This window comes from Ostrea edulis, chromosome 2 (assembly GCF_947568905.1).
Source record: "Ostrea edulis chromosome 2, xbOstEdul1.1, whole genome shotgun sequence".
Lineage (NCBI taxonomy): Eukaryota > Metazoa > Mollusca > Bivalvia > Ostreida > Ostreidae > Ostrea > Ostrea edulis.
In genome coordinates, this window is record NC_079165.1 from 82,186,791 (window position 1) to 82,210,603 (window position 23,813).

The 23,813-nt window shown below is 34.6% G+C and overlaps 1 protein-coding gene and 1 non-coding gene across 8 annotated transcripts; both read right to left on the reverse strand.

Annotated features, from left to right (window-relative positions):
- Positions 1-1,574: 1,574 nt before the first annotated feature.
- On the reverse strand, positions 1,575-23,073 carry LOC125680304 (tetraspanin-1-like). 7 transcript variants are annotated; one of them, XM_048919774.2, is made up of 8 exons: positions 22,895-23,073; positions 17,639-17,724; positions 11,301-11,642; positions 11,047-11,154; positions 9,147-9,308; positions 8,760-8,843; positions 5,452-5,525; positions 1,575-2,468 (listed from the first exon to the last, which is right to left on the reverse strand). In XM_048919774.2, coding segments are annotated over exons 2-8 (831 nt in total). In that variant the 5' UTR covers positions 17,699-17,724; positions 22,895-23,073; the 3' UTR covers positions 1,575-2,467. The 7 variants fall into 7 exon arrangements, with proteins under 7 accessions (XP_048775731.1, XP_056011130.1, XP_056011131.1 ...); XM_056155155.1 differs by lacking the exon at positions 22,895-23,073 and adding an exon at positions 19,555-19,744; XM_056155156.1 differs by lacking the exon at positions 22,895-23,073 and adding an exon at positions 19,324-19,387.
- Trnaa-ugc (transfer RNA alanine (anticodon UGC)) lies at positions 9,812-9,882 on the reverse strand. Its single transcript has one exon. It is a non-coding gene; the product is annotated as a tRNA-Ala (tRNA).
- Positions 23,074-23,813: the final 740 nt, after the last annotated feature.

Here is a 23,813-nt window from a genome sequence, read left to right on the forward strand (position 1 = left end):
ATAACCTGTAGTTTGTTCTTGATAAGCTTAATTGTCAAGTCCTCGTACCAGGATGCACATGCATAGTGAATATGACACTGAATTAATGCATTACAAAGTGATTTCCTGGACAGTAGAGACAGACAGGATTTGTACCTCTATAAGAATTTCAGGCTTCGGTTTCCGTTTTAATAATACCATCAACAATTTGTTCTCCAGACAATACATTATCCAAAAACCTCCAAAGTATTTGACTATGATTTACATTCTACATCGTAATTTGATACCGTACAAATTACTTTCAGTTTTTTTCTAGATGAAGTGACAGTTTGTTGTCTGCCAATCAATCCTGACAGCTTTGTAACATAGATGACAATTTCTTAGCTATAATGTTTGCATTAGAATGAGAGGATAAAATGGCTGTGTCATCTGCATATAATAAAACTTTATGTTCAGGATCAAGACTTGCACCAAGATCATTCACATATACTAAGAATAAAAGAGGCCCAAGTAAACTGCCTTGGGGCACCCCACATGTAACATCACATACTCTAGAACTTGTGTTATTTACATAAACAGTTCGTTTTCTCCCAAATGAATACGATTTAAATCATCTGATTAACTTAACACCGATGACTTCCAATTATCAGAGTATTTCATAATCTTCTGTGTTATTAAGGTGGCTCATTACACCCAGAAATAGTTTCTCAAATCAGTACGAATTGATTTAATTATAAAAGATATGATATGCAATAAGTATATATGCCAAAAAAAAATAAATGTAAAAAATATACAAATTTTGATAAAAACATGAGTTTCAATAAAATACATATAATAAGCAATATACCTAGTAAGTCTTACATATTTTAATATATAGACATACATGTAGTTTTGTGAACAATATTTCTTTAATGGGAGTAAGCTCTGTATATATGCACAGTTACTTTTAAGTTATTTTACTTATTTTGATTATGTACAAGAATATATAGGCCCTATGTAGATCCATAGAGGCATAAACGTGCACTGTGTTTTACGGGGACAATGTAACACAATTTAAATCTTAAACTACATGTCATTAAAAACTTAATGCGTTACCTGTAGATCCATGGGATGCCAGTAGTTGTGGTATTATCTCTGTTGAAAACTCTTTTTAGCGGTCTCGTTTTTTTCCCCCGGCAATTATCGTCTGTACAACGTTACTTTGATCGATTGTGACGTTTTTCTTGACGCAACTCATATGTATATTTCAACACATTTGAACAAAAGACCCGGGGGTGGGGGGTGGGGGGGGGTGTTGAACTCGAGATCTGTGGTTCACCAGCCCAATGCTTTAACCACTGATCTACGATGATAGACAAATAAATCGATCGATACAAATAATTTCACAAAACATTTAAATCGCCATCTTGTGACGTGGTATCATCCAGAGTATAAGCTTTAGTGTAGTGAGCTACCTTAAAAAGGCTTTCTTTTTTTAAATATTTTTTTTCTAACACGTTTTTGAAGATTTCATTCATAGATTAAAAACAATATTAACAAATAACATTTTCAATTTTCATAAGAAATTTTTTCTTTAAAAAATTAGAACGTCTATCGAAGTATTTTAGGCATTTTTATTAGATATTCATTTCATGCAACAAATCACAGCGAAACTTGGACTCTAAAATCTCTTATTTCCAAACAAAACACATTTTTATAACTCCACAAAATATCACAAAAATCATATAAAATAATTCAAAGCTTGTATTACTTTTTCGATGGTAAAATCATGCTTCATACGAAAACCGTTAAAGAAAATGTTGGTGTAATGAGACACCTTAAAGTGACGAAATGGTCAATGATACGATATTTCAGTACTTAAATAAAATATAGATGATAAAATTCTTTTCATTGTTGTTTTATTGGGCGATGAAGGTAGCTAGCACTGCAGAAAAAATTTCATAACCCGCGCCGCTTACGCGGGTTAGGATTTGTTCTGCAATACTCGCTACCTATAAACCCCTATAATCTAATATTGTCGTATTCTAAAGGTATGTAATCTTCTATTTTACGGATTTAATATATTTCTTTTTAGATAATCAATGCATTTAATAAACTTATTAAAGGAAAATATCATGAGAAAATTTATGAAACAATAGAAAACTGTTTTATTAGGTAATAACGTCTCAGGTCAGATCAAGACCCTCATCAATTATCAGACAGCAACTTAACAAGCACAATAAATTATCATTGATATATGTACAATAATTTAACAATACATGGGATTCTCTGCGCAGCAGACGATAACAGATTTGTAATCTAAAGGAGGACGTACAGTCCCCCATGCTTTATACGATTCCAGACAATACACTTTTATAATAGTCCACAATAGGAGTTTCTTCAATTCACTATAGCATGAATAAATACGGATGGAGATGGATTTTCCTAAGGATGAACTCGGTGTTTCCTCCTAAGAAGGTTTTTTTCCTGTGTTTGGGTCGTTAAACGATCTGAAAATAAAAGTACATGTATATGCTAAGGTTGCAATTTTAAATGTTGCTTTCATCCTCAAGTGAAGAAGCCGACAATTTACAACAAAACTTACTTCTTAAATAAAGAGAAAACGCCAACCATTTATTAGTATTTAGCACACAACATATAATTCAATATTGGTATATTTGAGCATCTGAACAAAGGTAACAGTTTTAAAGAATGCAAAATTTATCTATAGTTAAAATTCTCACCTGAAGAAAAAATAACAAGAGGCCACAATGCTCACCCGAAGCATCCGTGATTTTACCAACTAGTAAGTATTATAGTATCTCCAACTAGTAAGTATTATAATATCTCCAACTAGTAAGTATTATAGTATCTCCAACAAGTAAGTATTATAGTATCTCCAACTAGTAAGTATTATAGTATCTCCAACTAGTAAATATTATAGTATCTCCAACTAGTAAGTATTATAGTATCTCCAACTAGTAAGTACTATAGTATCTCCAACTAGTAAGTATTATAGTATCTTCACATTGAATATTTGTATATAATTCCAATGTTATTTATTACATTTGTTTTCATTGGATAAAAATAAAGCAGGACGAAAATTTGCACATTAATAAATCTGAAAACGCGAGGAAACTATTCAATTTTTTTATTTTATTTTTAATACAGGGAACAGAATCAAACATTCTTTTTGATGAATTTATCGATGTGTAAACTCTGGACATTTTACTCACAAACTTAACAATGCTGCGCACTTTTATTCAGTTTGTGGGTAAAATGTCCAAAGTTTACACGTCGATCAATTGTTCATAATGTAGTAATTAAATTCTGTAAACTAATGTGACCTCAATCAGACCAAAGGTACAAAAAAATGGCCATGATTTAAACAAATTTGAGTCATACGGAACATTACTCTATTGTTCTTTTGGAAATTGTTTGAAGGATTTTGTGTAAATAAATCTATACGTAAAACTATGCTCATCCTTATAATTCAGTCCAAAGCCTTAGAATCATTATCAGACAGGCTTGTATCTACAATATACGAGAAAGCTTTCGCAACAATTTGTATTTTATCGTTGGCCAGGTGATTTTATAGAGTTTTATGAACGGCAGACTTATAAAGTTTTCTATTTTATAATCATTTCCCTTTGGAGGGAGACGAAGCAGATCCTCAGTTCCCTCCATGTAAAGGCACATCGTGGTCCAGTGGATATGGTAAAGCTGAGGCACGTGAAATGTTTAACAGACATATATACAGAAGAACAGACGCCGGATCAGCTTTGATCACAAACCTTCTGATCACTAACTTTCTTCGATTAGTTCAGAAGAGGAGCAAACTGATTTCAAATTCAGTTACTAAGAAGAAAAGAAAATACATCAAAGTATACCGAAGTAGTAAAAACTCAACAGTTTATTTTCTACATGAAAGTGTTATAGATTTTATTTCATAGACAGTAGAAAACTACAGACAGCTCAATAATGTTCGATCGGCCGTCCATTCTTACCTGTCCCGTTCGCTGTAATGGATGTTAGTTACACATGAAAATAATTCTTTTATTTCAATATAATGCACACCCGATCTCAGAAAAAAACCAAGAAAACTTTTAGTTTCCTCAGTAATTATTCACAGGGTTAAAGAAAAAAACCCTATCTGATATGCATGACAAAGGCATGCCTACACAAAAATATTATAAAGCCACTGCGCTATACACTGAAATAATCAATTTTAATCTTGTTAAGAGCTCTAGCTAATAAATAGCATATTGAAATTTACTTTCTCACTTGGGTAGTGTTTCAAGCTTGGGTAGTATTTCAAGTTTTCTATTCACTTTTATCAACAGTACCGAGGCCAACTTAATCGAACTATGTTATTGTTTTTTTTTTAAAATCAATATATCGAGCGAGGATGATGTCAGAATTCGAATGCAATGTTTAAACAGAGGTTGCTGTGTCAGATCCATAAGGTACTTAGTTTGACCTCTTCTTTTATTTCAATGTTACGAAAGGTTTTCCAGCAGGAAGAATGACATAGGTGTTATAAGATGTGATTTTAGAAACAAAATGTGATTCTTATTTCAATTTTTAACATCCCGGCATCAAGTATACCAATAAATAGCAGATCTACAATCTATCTCTGTTTTATGAATTCTATTCTGTAGACAAACTGCAATAACAATACGATTTTGAAATAGTCTGCCCAGTTGCGGTAAACAGTATGCATGTAGTACCATTCTTAACGTTCAAGAGGTATGTAACCGGTAGTCGTACTTCCAGCGCAAATTTACTAAACTTATTTTACGAAAATACTTCTGACTTATGAATTTTGTAAGTTCTAACTTAAGATATGATGTTTCTGTTTCACTAAAGTAAATGTAATTTAAAGTAACTAAAAACTCGACGATGAAAATGTCCTGAAACAGCATTAAGGGCAACAATTTTCAGAGAAATACCTTATCTAGGATATCTCATTGGCTGTTGTAAAGTTACGATGATTAAGTAAGGAAGTTTTATAAAACGGATCTTTATTGTAACTTAGGATATCTCATTGGCTGTTGTAAAGTTACGATGATTAAGTAAGGAAGTTTTATAAAACGGATCTTTATTGTAACTTAGGATATCTTATTGGCTGTTGTAAAGTTACGATGATTAAGTAAGGAATTAAGTAAAGAAGTTTTATAAAACGGATCATTATTGTAACTTACAATCATTTACGGTGAAATCTTGAGTTTAAGAAATTTAGTAAAACTTAAAAAAAAAATTCCTTGGACTATGGGAAATAATCTTCACGTATCAAAGACGTGAAATGCCCGTGCTATCTAAAATGAATTCTGATGACGATAATGGAGAAATTGTTTCATTGTTTGCAAAAAGGCTAGCTTAAACAATGGGCTTTATAAAATATCAATTCAGCTTGGAAGAAATATCTGTTCCTATCACCATGGCTTTAGCCACACATGCGGAATTGAATGTTTCATTAGAAAGTATACATACCACATATTTGGGTTTACTTTTGACGACTGTCGTGCGTCACAGAAGATGATAAGTGCGAAGATAATCAAAACCAGCTGCAAGAATATTCATGATTACACATTAGTGTTATTTGTTAGACATTGAAATGTTTATCACGTGAATAGCAATAAATTAATTTTTAAAAAAAAAACCACATATCCCAATCGACTCAACTCGAACTCTTTTTAAAACAGCGCTAAAATGTCCAGTAAATGGAACTCTTGTCGGAAAGCCTTAAAACACAAGGTTTGACCATATTTTTTTGTAATATAATTCCAAAGGTATCGGGCACACGTTTTAAACTTAGATCACCGTTTCCCTATATACATGTTAATAACATAAATACAAAGTCTTTCATAATTTGCATGATTATTAATTAACATTAGAAATGTGAGTATACTAGGAGATATTCAGTATTATACATGGCATCTAACAACATTCTAAATACATATTGTAGATTGATGTACATTACTAGATTATTATCAAATCGATTTCTTTATTTAATAAATGTGTGAATAAGATATATTCATTTCTCTTATTGCTGAGAAAAGCGTCACCCCCACGGTAGAACATTTGTGTTCACTATTTGAAGTTTGCCAATACTGAATATTTTGTTAATTAATTCATTTCTGGCATTTCTGTACCTACTACATAAAAAGAAATAATGTTAGTCATCCTCTTCTGATCCACATGTACATAAAGGGCTCTCAACGATATTTCAGTGGAATAAATCTTTATTTTAAAAGAATTCAGTTGTGATGAAGCCTTGTATGTACAATGAATAATATATTTTTTCTGGGTGTGAAAATTTTTTTTTTATTATTTCATATATTTACAGTCTACTGTTAAAATATATGAAACCAAGCAATACAAATCACAGAACACGAGAGAGAGAGAGAGAGAGAGAGAGAGAGAGAGAGAGAGAGAGATGAGATCATGAGAGATCATAAGGTTGTCTTAGTTGGAGAGTAAACATAAAGCTGTCATAGTTGGAAGTATTTAAATAATAGAGTTGTCAGAGTTGGAAGCATTGAGATTATATAAGATATATCCTTAATACCAGGCATTCGAATAGTCAGGGTCTGCACGTTTTGATGTAAAATACTATTAGTGCTTTGTATGTATGATATTTAAACGCCTCTCCGAATGAAAAATAAAAGGGAGGAGGTTTTTTAATGTTACTGGTGCATTTCATAAATTTTGATAAAGATTCAGATTGCCTAGTCTCCAAAGGTAAGGAGTTTCATTCCTGCGTGACTGTTGGAACAAAGGAGTTTTTATAAATTTGATCTTTACATCTTGGTGTGCTATAGTCTTGAAAATTTCTTGTAACATAATTTGAGTAACGGTATCTAATAATTGGAATTTTTTTTTTTTAAAAATCAGGAGCTAAATTGCGGTTTACTCTACAAATTGTTTTCAGTCTTGTTTTTCTTCTGATGTAAAGTGGTTCCCACCGATTACCCGGTTTCAAAATACAGAGATTCCCTTGATACTAATGATGTCAAACCCGTAACTATTCTTTCAGCATTTAATTGAGTTTTTCCAACTTTTCTGAGTCAGTTTGACTACACCCTCCCCATACTTCTGAAGCATAATCCAATATCGGTCTAACAAATGTGGTGCACACTAATGATAAGGATTTTCGGCTAAGCCTAAATTTCAACTTTCATTTTATTGAAAATTATTATTAGTATTGTATCAATATAACATCTTGAGAGAAATATCTCCTAAATGTTTGTGATGTGTAAGAAATTCTAATGGACTTTGCTGAAATAATAGATTCGGAATATTTGGATATTTTTGGGTCGTAAAAGTTTGAGTTTTTTGTGGATTAAATCACAGGTGCTTGTGGACAGGACTTCCGGTACCCCCCTTCTTGTATTTTTAAATGTTCAATTCCTTGGGTATTTTGGACGTATTTTTGATAAAATATGTAACTTCAGGGTTTATATATTTGAATGGAATACACAAATCTCGCATAGAAACCGTTTTTTAAAATGTCATATCACCGATCATATATTACGATCGGTGATATGACATTTTAAAAAACGGTTTCTATGTGAGATTTGTGTGAGTTGGAGCCCCGCTCGTGTCATGGCCGTGTCAAACCTAAGTCGTAAACATAGGTAGTCATTGCTCCTTTGCCAACCGCTCAGCATTTAGAAGTAAGAATCGGATATGATCCTAAAAACAGAGGTCCCGTGTCGTGGCAGGCATTGGCACGTGAAAGAACCCCCACTCCTACGGGCCTAAATGTCGTAAGCGCTAAACATTTATATCTTTTGTGATATTTCATCTACAGCTGGTGACGTCTCAATATGAGTGAAAAATTCTCGACAGAACGTCAAACAACCAACCAGCCAACAACCCCAATATAGATATCAAAGCTACCTCCGTGGTGTACACAACTCATAGATAGACAACAGTCTTACAAAGTAGGGAATCACAGAATAATCCCCAATTAATAACCCTGAGGGGAACATCACGAACATATAGAGGAAAGATCTGCACAGAATATTGTATACAACCTACAAGTGGATGCATGAACTTCACACACAAATTCGTCTCAGGCGATAACATTAGCAGAGCATCTAAAATGTCTATTTTGTATGTCTGCAAGCAAAATTGCCAATTCACTCTGTATTTTCTTCAAAACACATAGGGAAAAACAAACAGTGAAAACTAGCAGCCCAACTCTCTGTTTTGTATTGCTTATAGGAGTTGTAAGACTGATCACTGTTCGTTATCTTCACCTTTTACACAGTGGGAACTGGTAGAACACAGTGGGAACTGGCAGAACACAGTGGGAACTGGCAGAACACAGTGGGAACTGGTAGAACACAATGGGAACTGGTAGAACACAGTGGGAACTGGTAGAACACAGTGGGAACTGGTAGAACACAGTGGGAACTGGCAGAACACAGTGGGAGCTGGCAGAACACAGTGGGAACTGGCAGAACACAATGGGAACTGGTAGAACACAGTGGGAACTGGTAGAACACAGTGGGAACTGGTAGAACACAGTGGGAACTGGCAGAACACAGTGGGAGCTGGCAGAACACAGTGGGAACTGGCAGAACACAGTGGGAACTGGCAGAACACAGTGGGAACTGGTAGAACACAGTGGGAACTGGTAGAACACAGTGGGAGCTGGCAGAACACAGTGGGAGCTGGTAGAACACAGTGGGAACTGGTAGAACACAGTGGGAGCTGGCAGAACACAGTGGGAACTGGTAGAACACAGTGGGAACTGGTAGAACACAGTGGGAGCTGGCCTTTAGGCTTACCTGGAAAACACCGCACCCAGCAATGGAACCAGCAACTAAACCGACATTTCCCAGCAGCATATTATACACCTCATCAAAACACCCCTGAAATATTCATTGTTAAATTATTATACATGCAACATATTATAAACCTCATCAAAGCACCCCTGAAAAAAAAGTCTCCATTTGAGTGAAATATTCTCGAGAGGAACGTTAAACAATATGAATTCAATCAATCAATCAATTCAATGTTAAATGATAAGACACGCAGGCAACTGTTGAGTTAGGATTTTGTATTCGTAAATCTCAAATTCGATTTCATTCTTGATTACTGTTCTCAGAACCCAATTTGTGACAACAGTTGCTCTCTGAAAAAAGTATACCAGTTGCTCTTTGAAAAAATCATACCTTTGTGTATATGTTTACTGGTGTTGTAGCACACGTTGGAGTGGTTGCATCGGGAATGGTTTCGCAGCAGGTTATGGGAGCTTTTAGGCCTGTGCCGTAATTTGTGTTCCATTTGGCACCTCCGGTAAAATCGTTGTAAGTATCAACACCACAGCATTTAAACTGTAAATTACAGAAACGTACACTTTCAATAAAATCAACATCATATCTTAACTTCACAGCTGCTACTCGAAAAATAGAACTACCTTTGGTACGATATCAACACCATATTTCAATTTCAAAATTGACATCTTCACTGGTTAGAGATGATTTGTGGTACTTAAAAACAATCCTCTGGTATAAAGAGTGATTATCAACGTGAAACTGACATGAATGACATCTTGGAGTGATCTTCTGAACTTTATGATTGATTGTATCTTGTTTAACGTCCCTCTCGAGAGTTTTTCACTCATATGGAGACGTCACCAAGACCGGTGAAGGACTTAAAATTTAGGCCTATGCTCGGCGCTTATGGCCACTGAGCAGTGAGGGTTCTTTTGCGTGCCACAGCTACTGTGACACGGGACATCCGTCTTTAAGGTCATCTCCGAGGACCCATGACATTCACACGTGATGCCGAGCGTTTGGTGATGGAGCTGTCACTGCCTATTTTAACGACTTGGGTCTGTCGCAGCTGGGATTCGAACCCCGATCTTCCGCATGCAGGGCGAACGTTCTACCTCTAAACCACCGCGGCGGTTTTCTGAACCTTACTAAGTAATTTTGATAGAAAACTTTAAAAAGAAACAAGCTTAGATAAAGGTATTCAACTTTGTGCAATTTATTTTTCATAGAAGTGGGAAACGGTGATTTCTCCAAATAATCTGTCTTTGAACAATAGATGTAAAAACTCTAAGACTTGTGCGTATCATTCGAGGCAGAGGACAGGTACAAAAAGGTATAAAAATATGCAAATTGTATATATTGTTGATCCACAGCATTAAACTGTTATTGACATTTCCTCTGACAATGCGATACTTTAGCCTCTAGAGAAGTACATATTCACCGAGCTCTCCAAAAATTCATATGATTAAAGAATTAAAAAAAAAAAAACCCGGCTACTGCAACCTATGAAACGATACTTAGTCGGCCATCTTTACTTTCAGTTAGAGTACAAGACTTAGTCTAAAGTGATTAGAGACGCACGTTTTCATTGGACAACCAAAAATACTAATCAAACGTATCAATTTGGAAATTCCCAATTTATTCTCGGTCTGGTGTTGGAAAAACCAAACGTTATATTTACCTGGAAACCTCGTGAAGGTAAACATAGCATTCTATTTTTTCAAGTATGTTTTAAAGCAATCTGACAATAACAAAGCTAGGATTTATCAATTATATAATAAAAAATGAAGTTCATTTTCATAAAGTGTTTGAAAGATCAACGAATGTATTGAATATTAAATGTGTTGAAATTTGTGTCGCTGGGACAAAACAAGTGCAAAACTATTCTATAGGAACAGTGATTTTTATTTGAAAATTTTGAATGCCAATTTGTGTAAGCTTTTGCATTGATTCATTCGCCTGTCATTGGGCATGGTTTTCAAATACGTATTCACCGATATCAATAAGAACCCAACAAGTAAATCACATATCACTTGCTTGTCCGACCATTGCGAAATACCATCTTACGAGCAACCTGACACTTTCTTGCAATCTTCAGCAGTTCGAAGAATTCTAAAGGAGAACGCTACTTTATGTAAAATGGTTCAAGTGGTGTATGTATGTCTGACCACTAATACAGTGTGTATGATGTTCGACAGAGAAGAAGAAAAAATGAAGTGTGGCATGGATTTAGATAAATCATATTTGCACAGTCCTTTAAAGTACTCTGTAAACAAACAGACATGTTTGGCTTTACCTCTCTATGTACAAAGTTCCAGCCCAGGCTGACGATATTCGTCCCATTAAATCCCACGTAATCACTCTGGATGGTTGTCTTTAATGGAGCTTTAATTTCGCTTTTTATCTGTTGAATAACAGATATAAACAACTTTCAATATAAATCTAATTTTTAAAAATTACAACTTTTAAAAGAATCTAAATTTGCGTACAAAATCTGTATGAATTGCGTTTGTGTTTCTATAAAGCAATTCCTGAAGGTCGATAAGTTACCGTGTCTGGAGAGCCGTATAGAATTCCAACAAAGATGATTTCTCCGGCGAGGATTGCAATGACGATGATAGCATAAGCGACCAACATATACTTGACTTTACAGCAGGCTCCACAACATCCAATGATAGTAATGATGATTAGAAACAGTCCCAGGCCCACGAAGAAGTAGCCCAGCCCGCCAATCAGGGAACTGAGACTGAACGAGGAGAAATCCACGGTGCCGTAGTTGTTGCTCTCGAGTTGACTCTCGAGCGAGTCCAGCACGCTCTGGTAGAAAGGTTTTAGAATAGACTCGCCCACTAAACATATCATTCCCGCAGCCAAAAATACTAAGCCTAGAATCTGAAATCAAGGAAAGACTTTTTTAGTAGAAAATAATCGTTAAATTGAATTGCCGGGTCCTATAATAGTATTTCGATTTGTGCAATTTGGTAGCATTTTCATTAATTTCGATAAAGGTATCAAGACTATATTCTATAAATAAACTCTATTAATCAAATATGCAAACATATGTACTGCGGTTATAGAGATACAAGTGAAAAAAGTTTCAAATTTGGTACTCTTTCCGAGACCAGCCCAGTGCTAACCACGTGGCTATCTTATTAGCAGAAGACGCGTGCTCTTTTTTCACCAATTCCATGATCTATGCATATCTAACTACCGTTTAGTATTTTATACACAATCTAGCACAATGAATTTAGTCTGATAGGTCCTTTTTCATTTATGTATCAGTATATTCAATCTTTTTACCTTCAATAGCTTTACCAACTGTAATGACATTCATTTCCTCATAAATGCAATGCAGAGGTTATCAATGTGCGTATGCATCTTGATAAATATAGTACGTATATCTAACGGCTGGGAATTCCGACAGAACTGAAAGCAGAATGCAAATATGAGGGGGGGGGGGTCATTTTTGAAAATGCATGAGAGGATGAACTGTGACGATTTATGACGAGTCAAAATTTGCCTTTACACCGGCATACTTTTCATGAAGCGCTAACGCAAATGAAATCATTTCTTTTAAATCGTACGAAAGATGGGCTTATCGAGACCATTGTTTTCTTTCTGATGACGTTGGGACGAAATCAAATAGTTTACGTTGCACAAGCTATAATGTTACATTAATCATGTTAGTTTGGGGGGAGGGGGATAAAATAATGAATTAATTATATCAAATGTTTACTTCACATGAATGGTGCATACAATATTGGGCAAAACAACATACAAATGTTACAGTATTAATCCTGCAATTACTATTCATAACTAAACCTGGACGGCCGATTTTTTGACAGGTTTTCTTCACACTATAAAACATTCAATATAATTACAACTGTTTTAACCAGAATCATGTGGTTTTAAATCAGTGTTTACAAACAACTGTATTTGTCTCTCCGCCAGTTGTACATACAGTCACGTGACCTTTGCAGACGTCAACAAACATGACTATAGGTGAAAGAACATTTTGTTGTGTTAAAATTGCACACATCTGTGTAAAACAGTTTATTTGGTGATTAGTTGGTTAATAAACTTGGATGACCGTGTTTTCTCTTTCTTGACTCCATGTTGAAGTGGTGTGCATGCGCAGGAGTCCACAAGTGTGCTTATGGTGTTGGGACATCTTTCTAGTATGGTGGCTGATTTGTGCTATTTTACATTTTGTCTTGTTTCGTTATTTCAAGGCAAAAAGACGACAAAAACAAAAGACGAAAAAAAAAGTAAAAGAAAAAAAAAGAGAGAATAGCGACTTTACACCTCGAAATAACGAGAAAAACACACGAAAAGACGACAAGATTTATGTAAAATAGCACAAATCAGCCACCACAGTCTACCATTTTCTTTTAAATGCTAATGTTTTCAGGTATTTGAATGAAGGGTATCTGATAACCTTTTTAACCAATTCAGCTATACATTGAAATACTTTTTAAGCTTTGTGGAAAAATTAAAAATGCCATACAGCTTTAACGTTTTGGTATACATGTATATGTAAAGTTCAATGTCTTGTGGGCAAATTGACATTCAGGGAACATTTTACCGCCCTCTTTTCATTCCAGTGAAAATCTAAATTGGTAGCGCGTTTAGAATAACAATTAACACGATTCCCTTTAAAAATGAAAAAGTTAAAATCACGAACATTATTTTACGAGACCATGACGCAGTTAAGTGGAAAGTGTTTGTTTACAAAAATCCCCGCCTAGGTAATTCAGGTCAAATTACATAAAGGACAGACCGAAGAAACCCGAGCACTGATACACTAGATCATTTGAAACCAGTGTCTTCTATTAACATTCCAAAAATATCATTTTTTAAAAAATACTAAACAGTCCTCAATTAGAAGTCAACTTGACAAAGTGAAATGACGAAAGTATATGCTCTTCTACACTAAATATTGACCCCCAGTACTGTATATACTTTTCGTCATTTACTAAATAAATGACATTTTCTATTCTCAAACTTGTTCTGTTTTGCCTGCTTTGAGCAAAAAAAACGAGTGCAGTCCACTTGGCTAGTGCTTTTGAGCTAAGGATCATAAATATGAATATAGATGACTCTGTATGATAGAATTTGAACAGTAAATACCATGTAGTATATATTTATACATGATTTGCGATGTTTTGTGAAATCCCTCGTCAACTATATTTTTGTCATTAGTATGTACTCATTTTGTTCTACTTAGCCATTTTATGCAATATTTGACTTCGTCATTTATTTTCAGTGAACAGACGACATTTTTACAGTGTCTTCCATACCAGCTCTAACTAGCTGAATTACTCAATTATGGAGCAGAAACATGGTGTTTCAATATAGGATAGGATATTGAGAAAGTCCGCACTCGGTTTTGTAAAGTGATATTGAAAGTTAAGAACTTCAGTTTAAGTATATTACTTATTGAGTCGTGTACCATTAATAACACATAGAAAATTACGTATACTGAAGTATTGGGTCAAAATCTTAAGTACTCAGAATTGTTCATGTACATGTATATTGAAAAATGTATACGATGAAATGTGTGTCTTTCCATATCATAATTCATGGGTATCAAATGTGAAGGATATGTTATGCTCTCTTGGTTTCAGCAATGTCTGGTATTCAGAAAGTGTTAACAACCCCCAAAAACTTTACTATGACAAAACAAAGACTGACAGATATATTTATCCAAAAAAGATACTCTTCTAAATGTTTTATTTACAAGTACTTATCGGATACATTCGATTTACAGTATAATCTATTAACTTAGGAAATGCATCCCAGAAACCCTTATTCACTATTTTTCAAAATATAGACTTAGCTATAGAGCAAGGCCGTTACAGTCAAACAGAACGTGCTCAACGTATTTGCAAATTATGTGATCTAAACAAAATCGAAGATGAATATCACTTTATCCTGGAATGTCCACAGTATCATATACATAAAAAAATTATTGGACAAGGTCATCTACCTTTAAACAGAGAACAACTTCACAATCTTTGTATCTTTCTTCAAAAAGCTACCGCCCATAGAGATAATGTATGCTCATATAGCGCATATAATGAATTGCATATCATGATATAATGTATGTGTATATATGTACATATGCTTATGTTAGTAAACTTATGGCATAATGTGTGTTGTGTACACTACTGTACTCGCAGTATCATTGTATGTGTATATTGATGTGAACGTCTTGTGTAATACATGTAGATGAATGTTATTAATTTTTCTACATGTATGTGGTCTACTTATTACATGCCTGTAAACCGTATGGTTTTGTGCTAATAAACTGAACTGAACTGGATTGATTGATTGAATATTATTTAACGTCCCTCTCGAGAATATTTCACTCATATGGAGACGTCACCACTGCCGGTGAAGGGCTGCAAAATTTAGGCCTATGTTCGGCGCTTATGGCCATTGAGCAGGGAGGTATCTTTATCGTGCCACACCTGCTGTGACACGGGACCTCGGTTTTTGCGGTCTCATCCGAAGGGCCGCCCCATTTAGTCGCCTCTTCCGACAAGCAAGAGGTTACTGAGGACCTATTCTAACCCGGATCCCCACGGGACTATCTGAACTGGAAGAAACATAATAGTTGCTTCATTGTGAACTCGATGATCCGGGATAGTTGTGATTATAAATATTGTGTATGATCCATTAAAAAGTACTATTTACTTTTTAAAGATTCATAGCTCTTATTGGGTCTATTTTCATCCAAACTACATTAACTTGGCATTTTATAATGATGAAGTCCATTTAGTTAATTAGTGGCACCGGCCGAAATGGTCGTGATAAATGAAAGTGCAGACAGTTTTAAAATTTTCAATCACTTAGAATATCATGGGCTTCTATTTATGAACTAGAGTCAAAAAAAAAAAACACTTTAAAATGATATCTAATGTTGTACATTCTATGCAATTGCTTTTTTGCAAGTCACAAACATTCTGTTTAAAGTGCCAGGGCCCAGTACAGGTTAATTTCGGGATGAACGTTGGTATCAATAAAGATTAATTGCATGTTTGAATAAATTAGAATATAGAGTAGAATCTTATACCACTTGGTTTATTATTTTTTCATCGGTGAACTTGGGTACCCAATATTTAGAGTTGTATACCTTTACCCTTTAATAGTCAATTCGAACCTAAGCAATAAAATTGTCAGTGGTGTTTAGCTGTGTTGAAGGGTACTTCTTTTCTTTCTTATATACATTTTAATGGCCTTTAAAGAGGCTGTTCATAGAAAATCAGACACTCCTGTGACGAAGGTGGGGCATGGCGTATCGGTGCACACCTATTCTCATTTTTGGGTTTTTTCCCCATTAAGTCCAATGATAAGACTTATCTTTCTATTCTATTTGAATTATGATTTCTAAAATCCTACATTATCAAAAAAATTAAGTTAATATTATCTATATCATCAAATGAGAATGCAATCCCAATTCTAAATGAATAATAAAAAAAAAGTATGGCTGTCCAATTGTCCAAAAACGAAATGCGGGTGTGACCGGTCAACAGGGGATGCTTACTCCTCCTAGGCACCTGATCCCACCTCTGGTGTGTCCAGGGGTCCGTGTTTGCCCAACTTTCTATTTTGTATTGCTTGTAGGAGTTATGAGATTGATTACTGTTCGTTATCTTCACCTTGCATCTGTCTGATTTTTCATGGTATATACTGTACACTAGCAACTGAACATGTATATTTTAAATCTATACATGAACTTCATTGAAAAGATCAATAATTTCTTTTTTCACTAAATTACAAAGAAAAATATTTTTGAAAAGTTTGTACCCTCGCAGCCTAATAGGAAGTACAAGTGTTATGATGGACTAATTGCCAAGTAACCTTGCACAGGTAATTTACCTTCCTGCTCGAAAAACGTAGCTCTCTAATAAAATACCTATGTTTTACGCAGTAGTCTAAAGGACCGAAAGGGTAACATGTTATGGGTTTAAAACTTTCACATGGATATTGGATACGACATGAATACTCATGATTGAATTTCAATATTTTTTATATGCACTGTACACATTTTTTTTTCAATTTTTTGTATAATACATATTTTTGTTATATTAAGAAAACCCAAATGTTTGAAGTCGATTGAATTAGATTAGGTGTTTCACTAAACACCCGCTGTATAAATGGTGCATATCAATTTTGGTAGAGGTGTGACTAATAAAACAATTCAACAACTCGCACTGGAATCAACAATAAATCTGAGAATTTTACTAATTATAAGTATTCTACTTGTTATGTGAAAATGTTATCTCGTAATGACAATCGTTTTAAATATCAAGAAGGAAGTGAATTATTCAAGATTTTATGAAATGAAAATTTTCAAAAATATCTACACGTATGATAATATTGTAAAACTAATTTTGAAAAAAAAAAGTTCTTTTAACCTGCATCTCATCGACAATTTTTGTAAACAACCATATCGGAGGAAACTGTCAAACACCGAGTAGAAATCAACCTAATATATATATATATATATATATATATATATATATATATAATTCATAGTATGATTATCTATGATTATTTGTCGATCATTTCTAGACTACTCGCGTTTGAGTCTGGCGGTCGTTGAAATAAGATATGGGGCGATTGGAAATTTACGTCAGACAATCAAACAACTTTTCATGAAATCTTCAGTTTCATTTGAGCATCAGATCAAAAGACAGTTCATGTCATTAGCTTTGGTTGATTAACGTAAAAACTTGCCTGTTCATACCAAACTAACGTTTTACAGCGAAGAATTTCAGCTTTGATTTAATTTTAATTCGTGTCAATGTTTGATGCTTTCCTTTTAACAAGTGTTTTAAATTGTTTGTTTAATCGCTTAGTGCAGAACGGTGAATACTCACCAGAAATATAATGTTGATGACAACAATTAGGACTCTCCCGAGCCCGACAAGACAGCCCATCGTGCGTGATGTGTTCTATTCACAATCTGAAAGAGGAAATAACAAACAGATCAGGAAGATAGTACACAATCTCCATCTATAGAGCTACCTCTATAACTGAATGGAAACCGGAAATATTTTAAATACATTTTTCACCTTAAATTTAAGATAAATCATGAAGTGTAAAAACAATGGGGGGAAACCTGGTTGTCAAAAGAAGTTTTCAATTTTAAATCTTTTTAATCATCCGTTCTACGATTGTTAACAGTACACGAGTGTGCAATGATTGCATGCGTAGTGTAGACGTATGAAGGTCTCCCATCCCAACTCCATTAATACAATTAGCATACTATGACTTGTTGTTTAATTTATAAAACAATATCCAAATTATGAAAATATTGCACAGATTATCTTTTACTAAATCTCTTATTAGGACCACTATACATATTGTAGCATTTAATGTCTCGTTTCTTGTGTTACATCTGTAACAAACGCTTTTTCAATACTCATATCAAAGTAAAGCCTTGATCAGGTCTCCTTATTGCGTTTCATATCCACTCTAGATTATATCTTAACGATCGCGGTAGTCTAGTGACTAGAGGGCGCTCACCTGGCAACCGGAAGTTCCGGGTTTGGTCACGATGCCGCAAACATAGGTAATGACGATTCCTTTGCCAAAGAAGTGAATGAACAGGTCTTTATGATATGACCTTATAAACCGAGGTCCTTTGTTACGTTATATTTTGGCATGATAAAGAACCCTTAGTGCTGCAGCCATAAGAAGAATTTTTTTTAGGGGCACTCGACCTCAAGCTAACGACGTCGCTGCGGGACTGAAAACTTTTCGAATGGGGCGTAAACAACACAAAACAAACAATGATTATGTCTAAATTCCTGATATAAACGTAAACAACAAACAAATATTACACCTCCATTGCTTATCATTTTAGAGATGTGGACGTAAACAAATAAAACAAAGAATACACCTTCATTGCTCATGTGGATTTGGAAGTATATTACACTGTAGGTGTGGGTTTGTTTTAACATGATGGTATATATCTACTAAAAGTAGGGAAATAAGGCATTCATTCAATTCATTCTATAGAAACTGTTTTAAAAATTAGAATATTTGCAAATTGATTTTATGTTAATTTTTTGATTAATTCTATCATGATACATATTGGATTGGTTTCCCGTCATAGTTAGTTGTTCATTGTGTTAAAGAGATACAAAAATTTGCATTAAATTTTCGTCGCAGGCGTCTTCCACGCACGGTCATCAGGGTGCACTCTTTACATACTTGAGATTTTCCGTTAGATACCAATTGCAAAACAAAATATTCTCATACCAAATCTTTAAGCAATGGGTTAAATATAGAATATTACATGCTAAAATCCATACCGTATGTCATATCAACCCGAGTGGCCCCATATCAGCCTGGGGGTTGATATGGGGTCCGAGGGCTGATGTGACTCATGATAGGATTTTAGCATATAGGCCCTAATATTGTATTTATTACTTGAATGAAGCTTGTCAGAGTTTCATAAAGAACAGACAATGAATTAGTTTACCGTTTTCAATTGAATGGATGAGGAAATAAACAACGGAAACCAAATTCACGCGACGAATACTAAAATACAACGAACTTTAAGTAGTATACAGCGAGGACTGTTTCCACAAAACATTAATACGTCGGAGACCAATTCCATGCAAATCTATGAAGAAGAAATTTCCTTCAGAATGAATGATGGTATGACAATATCAATTCTCTCTCTCTCTCTCTCTCTCTCTCTCTCTCTCTCTGAGTTGTAAAATGATGTGAACATCCAAATGATTAGTACACCATAACATTGTTAGTTTTAAAATGCGTCACACACCGATGTCAGTTATCTCGGCAAAATCGATCCCTCCTATTCAGTGACACAAGATGAGCTGGTTGAAATTCATATCTTATATGCAGGTGTCAAATTTTACACTCTGTTAAATACTTTAGGTTTCATGTACAATGTATTGCGCATCAGTTGTTACGGGGGAGTTTTCGTCCTATTAGTCCGCCATATTTCTTTATATATGTGGTCTCAATCTCCTTAATTTTTGTCATGGAATATACATCAACGATGAAAGTACTGGCTTGTGAGAAATAGGAACACTATATCATATTCGGACACAAGAATAAGATATACACATACACTTGTGGTTTTTGCCTCCGTGTTGTAATGTAAATAAGACAATAAAAGACGCCACGTTATATTGATGCACATTGAAAATTTATAGCAGTCTTCAAGACTTAAACAAACACATGGATATCGTGAATTGGACTTTTTTAATAGCACTACGTATTTCAAAATCAATTTTTCATGTTTTAAAGAGTTTGTAATGTGCGACTAACTCTTATGAAACATTAGAACACTGTTTCATTATTAGCACAGTACACAACCAGCGTCACGTTCCACAAAGACGGCCCCAGTGTATGGCTCAGACTTTCTCCTTTAGTTCACGCGTAAAATATCTGGGTTAATCTCGTGAATTGCCGAAATTTGCCCGAAATATATGCCTCATTCCAAAGAAAACTTATTTCCAAAGGCATACAGATTTTAGATAATGGCGGCAATTATTTAGCCCTGTACAAGTCATGTCTGTTTAAAAGTCGCTTTTGTTTTTCAACAGTAAAAAAGGAGAAATGTCTAACAAAGAGATTCAATGCTTTCTGATAATATCCTCCTTTCTGGTAAATGATAAGACTGATCTGTCTTTTTGACTGATTCTTCCGGAGATTCTTGCAAGGCGGAAGCTCTTAATTTTCCTATTTCTATAATTTCAATTAAAACAGAATAACATAAACACGTAGTGACATGTATCATTGCTTTCTCTTCACAAAAACATCCTTATCTTAACTTTATTTTGAATTTCAAACATGTGGTTTTGTGAATATAAGGTGTTTTAAACAAGGCTCCCATCCCTTCACATAACATATCGTATTGTAAGGAAAATATCCCCGCATAACAAAGAATTTCGAAATTCATATTCCAGTGACATGACCCTTTTAGGGAAATTCGGAAGTGATTTTGTGCACTAAGAATAAGCTATATATTTAACTTATTCTTGTCCAAACTTTTAAGGAATGATACCCTGCTTACAAATCTTATTTCTGATTGGTTACAAAGCAAGATGAAAAGGTCAAGGTCACCGAAAGTAATAACTATTATTTGAAACTTCAGGAATGAAGGTTTCTATTGGTTTTCAATAAGTAATATACACATATGATCAAGGTCATTGGAGGAGGAAGTCGTAATGGCCTTGTTTACTCTTGCTGTGTTTTTCACAGTTCAGTTTTTTACTAAAATTACAAGGAAGCTATTTGATGCGAAAATCGTGGTTTCTACTGGTTTTTAAGATGAGATATAAATCGTAAGGTCATTGGAATAGTAATTCTTTGCCTTAACTTCTGATTTCAATAACACTATAATGTACCATGTTATAATTATCATGTCCCGCTTGTTGTACACGGATTTTCAAAACTAATCCCAGATTTTAGAAACCGCAAATCTGCCTATAGAGAAATGACTTTGTCCATCTTTCAATTAGTAAATAATGTATCTCCAGAAAAAAATTAATTACGGAACTCATTTTGCGTCTTGATGAGCTTGCCATGGTTTTCAATATTTGTCTGGTTTTGTTTCAAGCACGACATCGTCCAGTCTTTTCAATCATTTTCAATATCCCCTCAAGCACATGAAAAATATGCAATCAATACTGCCTAGTATAGCAAATAAGTTTGAAATATCTGTATTGCTATTCATGAAGTAGGGATGCAGTACGTGGTTACGTAAAATATGTATAAATTATGAATTTCTTTAGGTGCTTTTCTATTGCATCTACGGGCATTGAATAAGCAGTAGATAGTGTATGTATTGTGGTAGGGGTCTTGGCATTCACACAATGTCTGGTAGAAATGATGGTAAAGAAAAATGCAGGTAGCGGACAGGTGAAACGGGATAAGAACGCTGACTTGAGGAATCGATACAGCACGGGTTTTCACACGGATGGAGGTCAGTACTTCCATCACTAGAAGAAAACACAATTAATATTCTATGAAAAAAAATCAGAACCATAAATCATTGACCCACGTGTCAAAATTAAGATGAAGGCCCTAGGATATATTTTCATTTCGTGAAGGAGCTTTCAGCAGAGACACTGGATGAAGTCAAATACCTTCTTTGCTAAATATCCTTTAAGAGCCAAAATCATTCCAGATTTGCAAACTAAGTCATACTTTGAAGTGAACTGCATTACAGGTTAATATAGTTGAATATGTGCAAATTGGGATTATTGTTGTTTATTTCAAGATTAATACGCCTTGCCTGATAATTAAGAAATGTTAAGTTTGGTTAGGAAAGGGTAACTCTCTTAACACAACTTTCAAACACAAAAAATAAGTAAATAAATAAATAAAAATCAATTATCATTGTTCATATATCGATTGCCGTGTATCTAGCGACTAGGAAATTGGATTTAGGAGTGATATATTGATCCATGTGCCAAAAGAAAGGCTACCTTTCAAAGCATGTGCTGGACCATACAATAGTTTTATGTATTTATCCAGAATAATTTATTTCTTACACAGGTATTTAACGTGGTTTGAGAAAGCGCTATGACTATTTGATTTCCTGTTCTACTCATTTACATATAATTACATCGTAAATTAAAATGTCCGTGAACAGAATTTCTGTCCAACAAGAAAAAGTAAAGATGGCCAGAACAGCGTCACGAATACAGAACATTTACTCTCAAGGGCCTGGAAGTCTTCAAGTACCGCCATTCCCACATCCCAGTAAGGTGCGTTTTCGACTCTGCCTTTAATTGGTTATCAAATGACAGTTCGTGTAAGTTAAGGCTCACTTCTGAATCGTCCATACATGTACATGAGACCCCAAGAAACCATCAAACAGATAGTCAAAGCCATAATTCTAGAAAGGTTTGTGTCAAATACAATCAGATAATAATTCCATTATCATTACTTACTTCATTGATTTCATATTGCGGCTATAGAAATAAAATGATGATTTCATTTGCCAGACACTTAAGTTTATGTTACATATGAACATGGAGGACCATCAATTTCACATTTATTTTCAAGGAAATATATTCAGATTCAATTACATTTTTGATAAAAATAAGCTTATTTTAAATATACTACCCAATAAGTGAAAATTTTACCTGTATGAAGTATATTCCTTTAGATAATTTCGCAAGTGGTGGATCGTGAGGCTTGAAGAAGGCGAACTGCCTCGGTGCGTGATTAAACAGTCTGTGTATTGGGGAAACTGTTTAAAGAGACCTGCACAGAGTCGATCAATATCAATTCTGTTCAGGGAGGAAAACGCGAATAATCAAGCATTTTAATTTAAAGGTATTTCAGTTTGAAAGGCCTGAAATTTTTTTAAGGTTGCTATATTAGATATGTGTGTGTGGGGAAAAGATGTCGTCACAAATTTTATTTATTTACATTGGGTAGTATTACTGAATGTGAACATATTTAAATTAAGTTAGTTTTCAGCCACTTTCACTGCGAGGGTTTCTTTTTCAAAATTTTTCTGCGTCGCTTCTTGAATGAATTCTACTCAGTGACCACGACAGTCAGTAATATTTTAGAATTGTGTGAGACCTTTTTTGGAATGCTGAATCAATGGGCAGTAGATACGTAAATCCGTAAGAGAGCGATTCCGGTGTTGTTTCTCATGTTTCTAGACAAAGCTGATTTTCCTGTATAAATTGAGCGTTCTTGCCAATTAAGCATTATTTCCCGTATATTTCATCATGTGTCCCCGCTCCGCTTTCCCTTTCGCTATTTTGATAATACCGTTTTCCTCTTACTACGAAAGAAATTCCGTTCACCCTTTCCCTATACCAGTAATTCTGTTCACCTTCTCCCTATACCAGTAATTCTGTTCACCCTTTCCCTATACCAGTAATTCTGTTCACCCTTTCCCTATACCAGTAATTCTGTTCACCCTCTCCCTATACCGGTAATTCTATTTCCCCTTCCCCCTATACCGGTAATTCTATTTCACATTCCCCATATATCGATACTTCCACTCACCCTCTCCCTATATCGGTAATTCCGTCCATCGTCTCA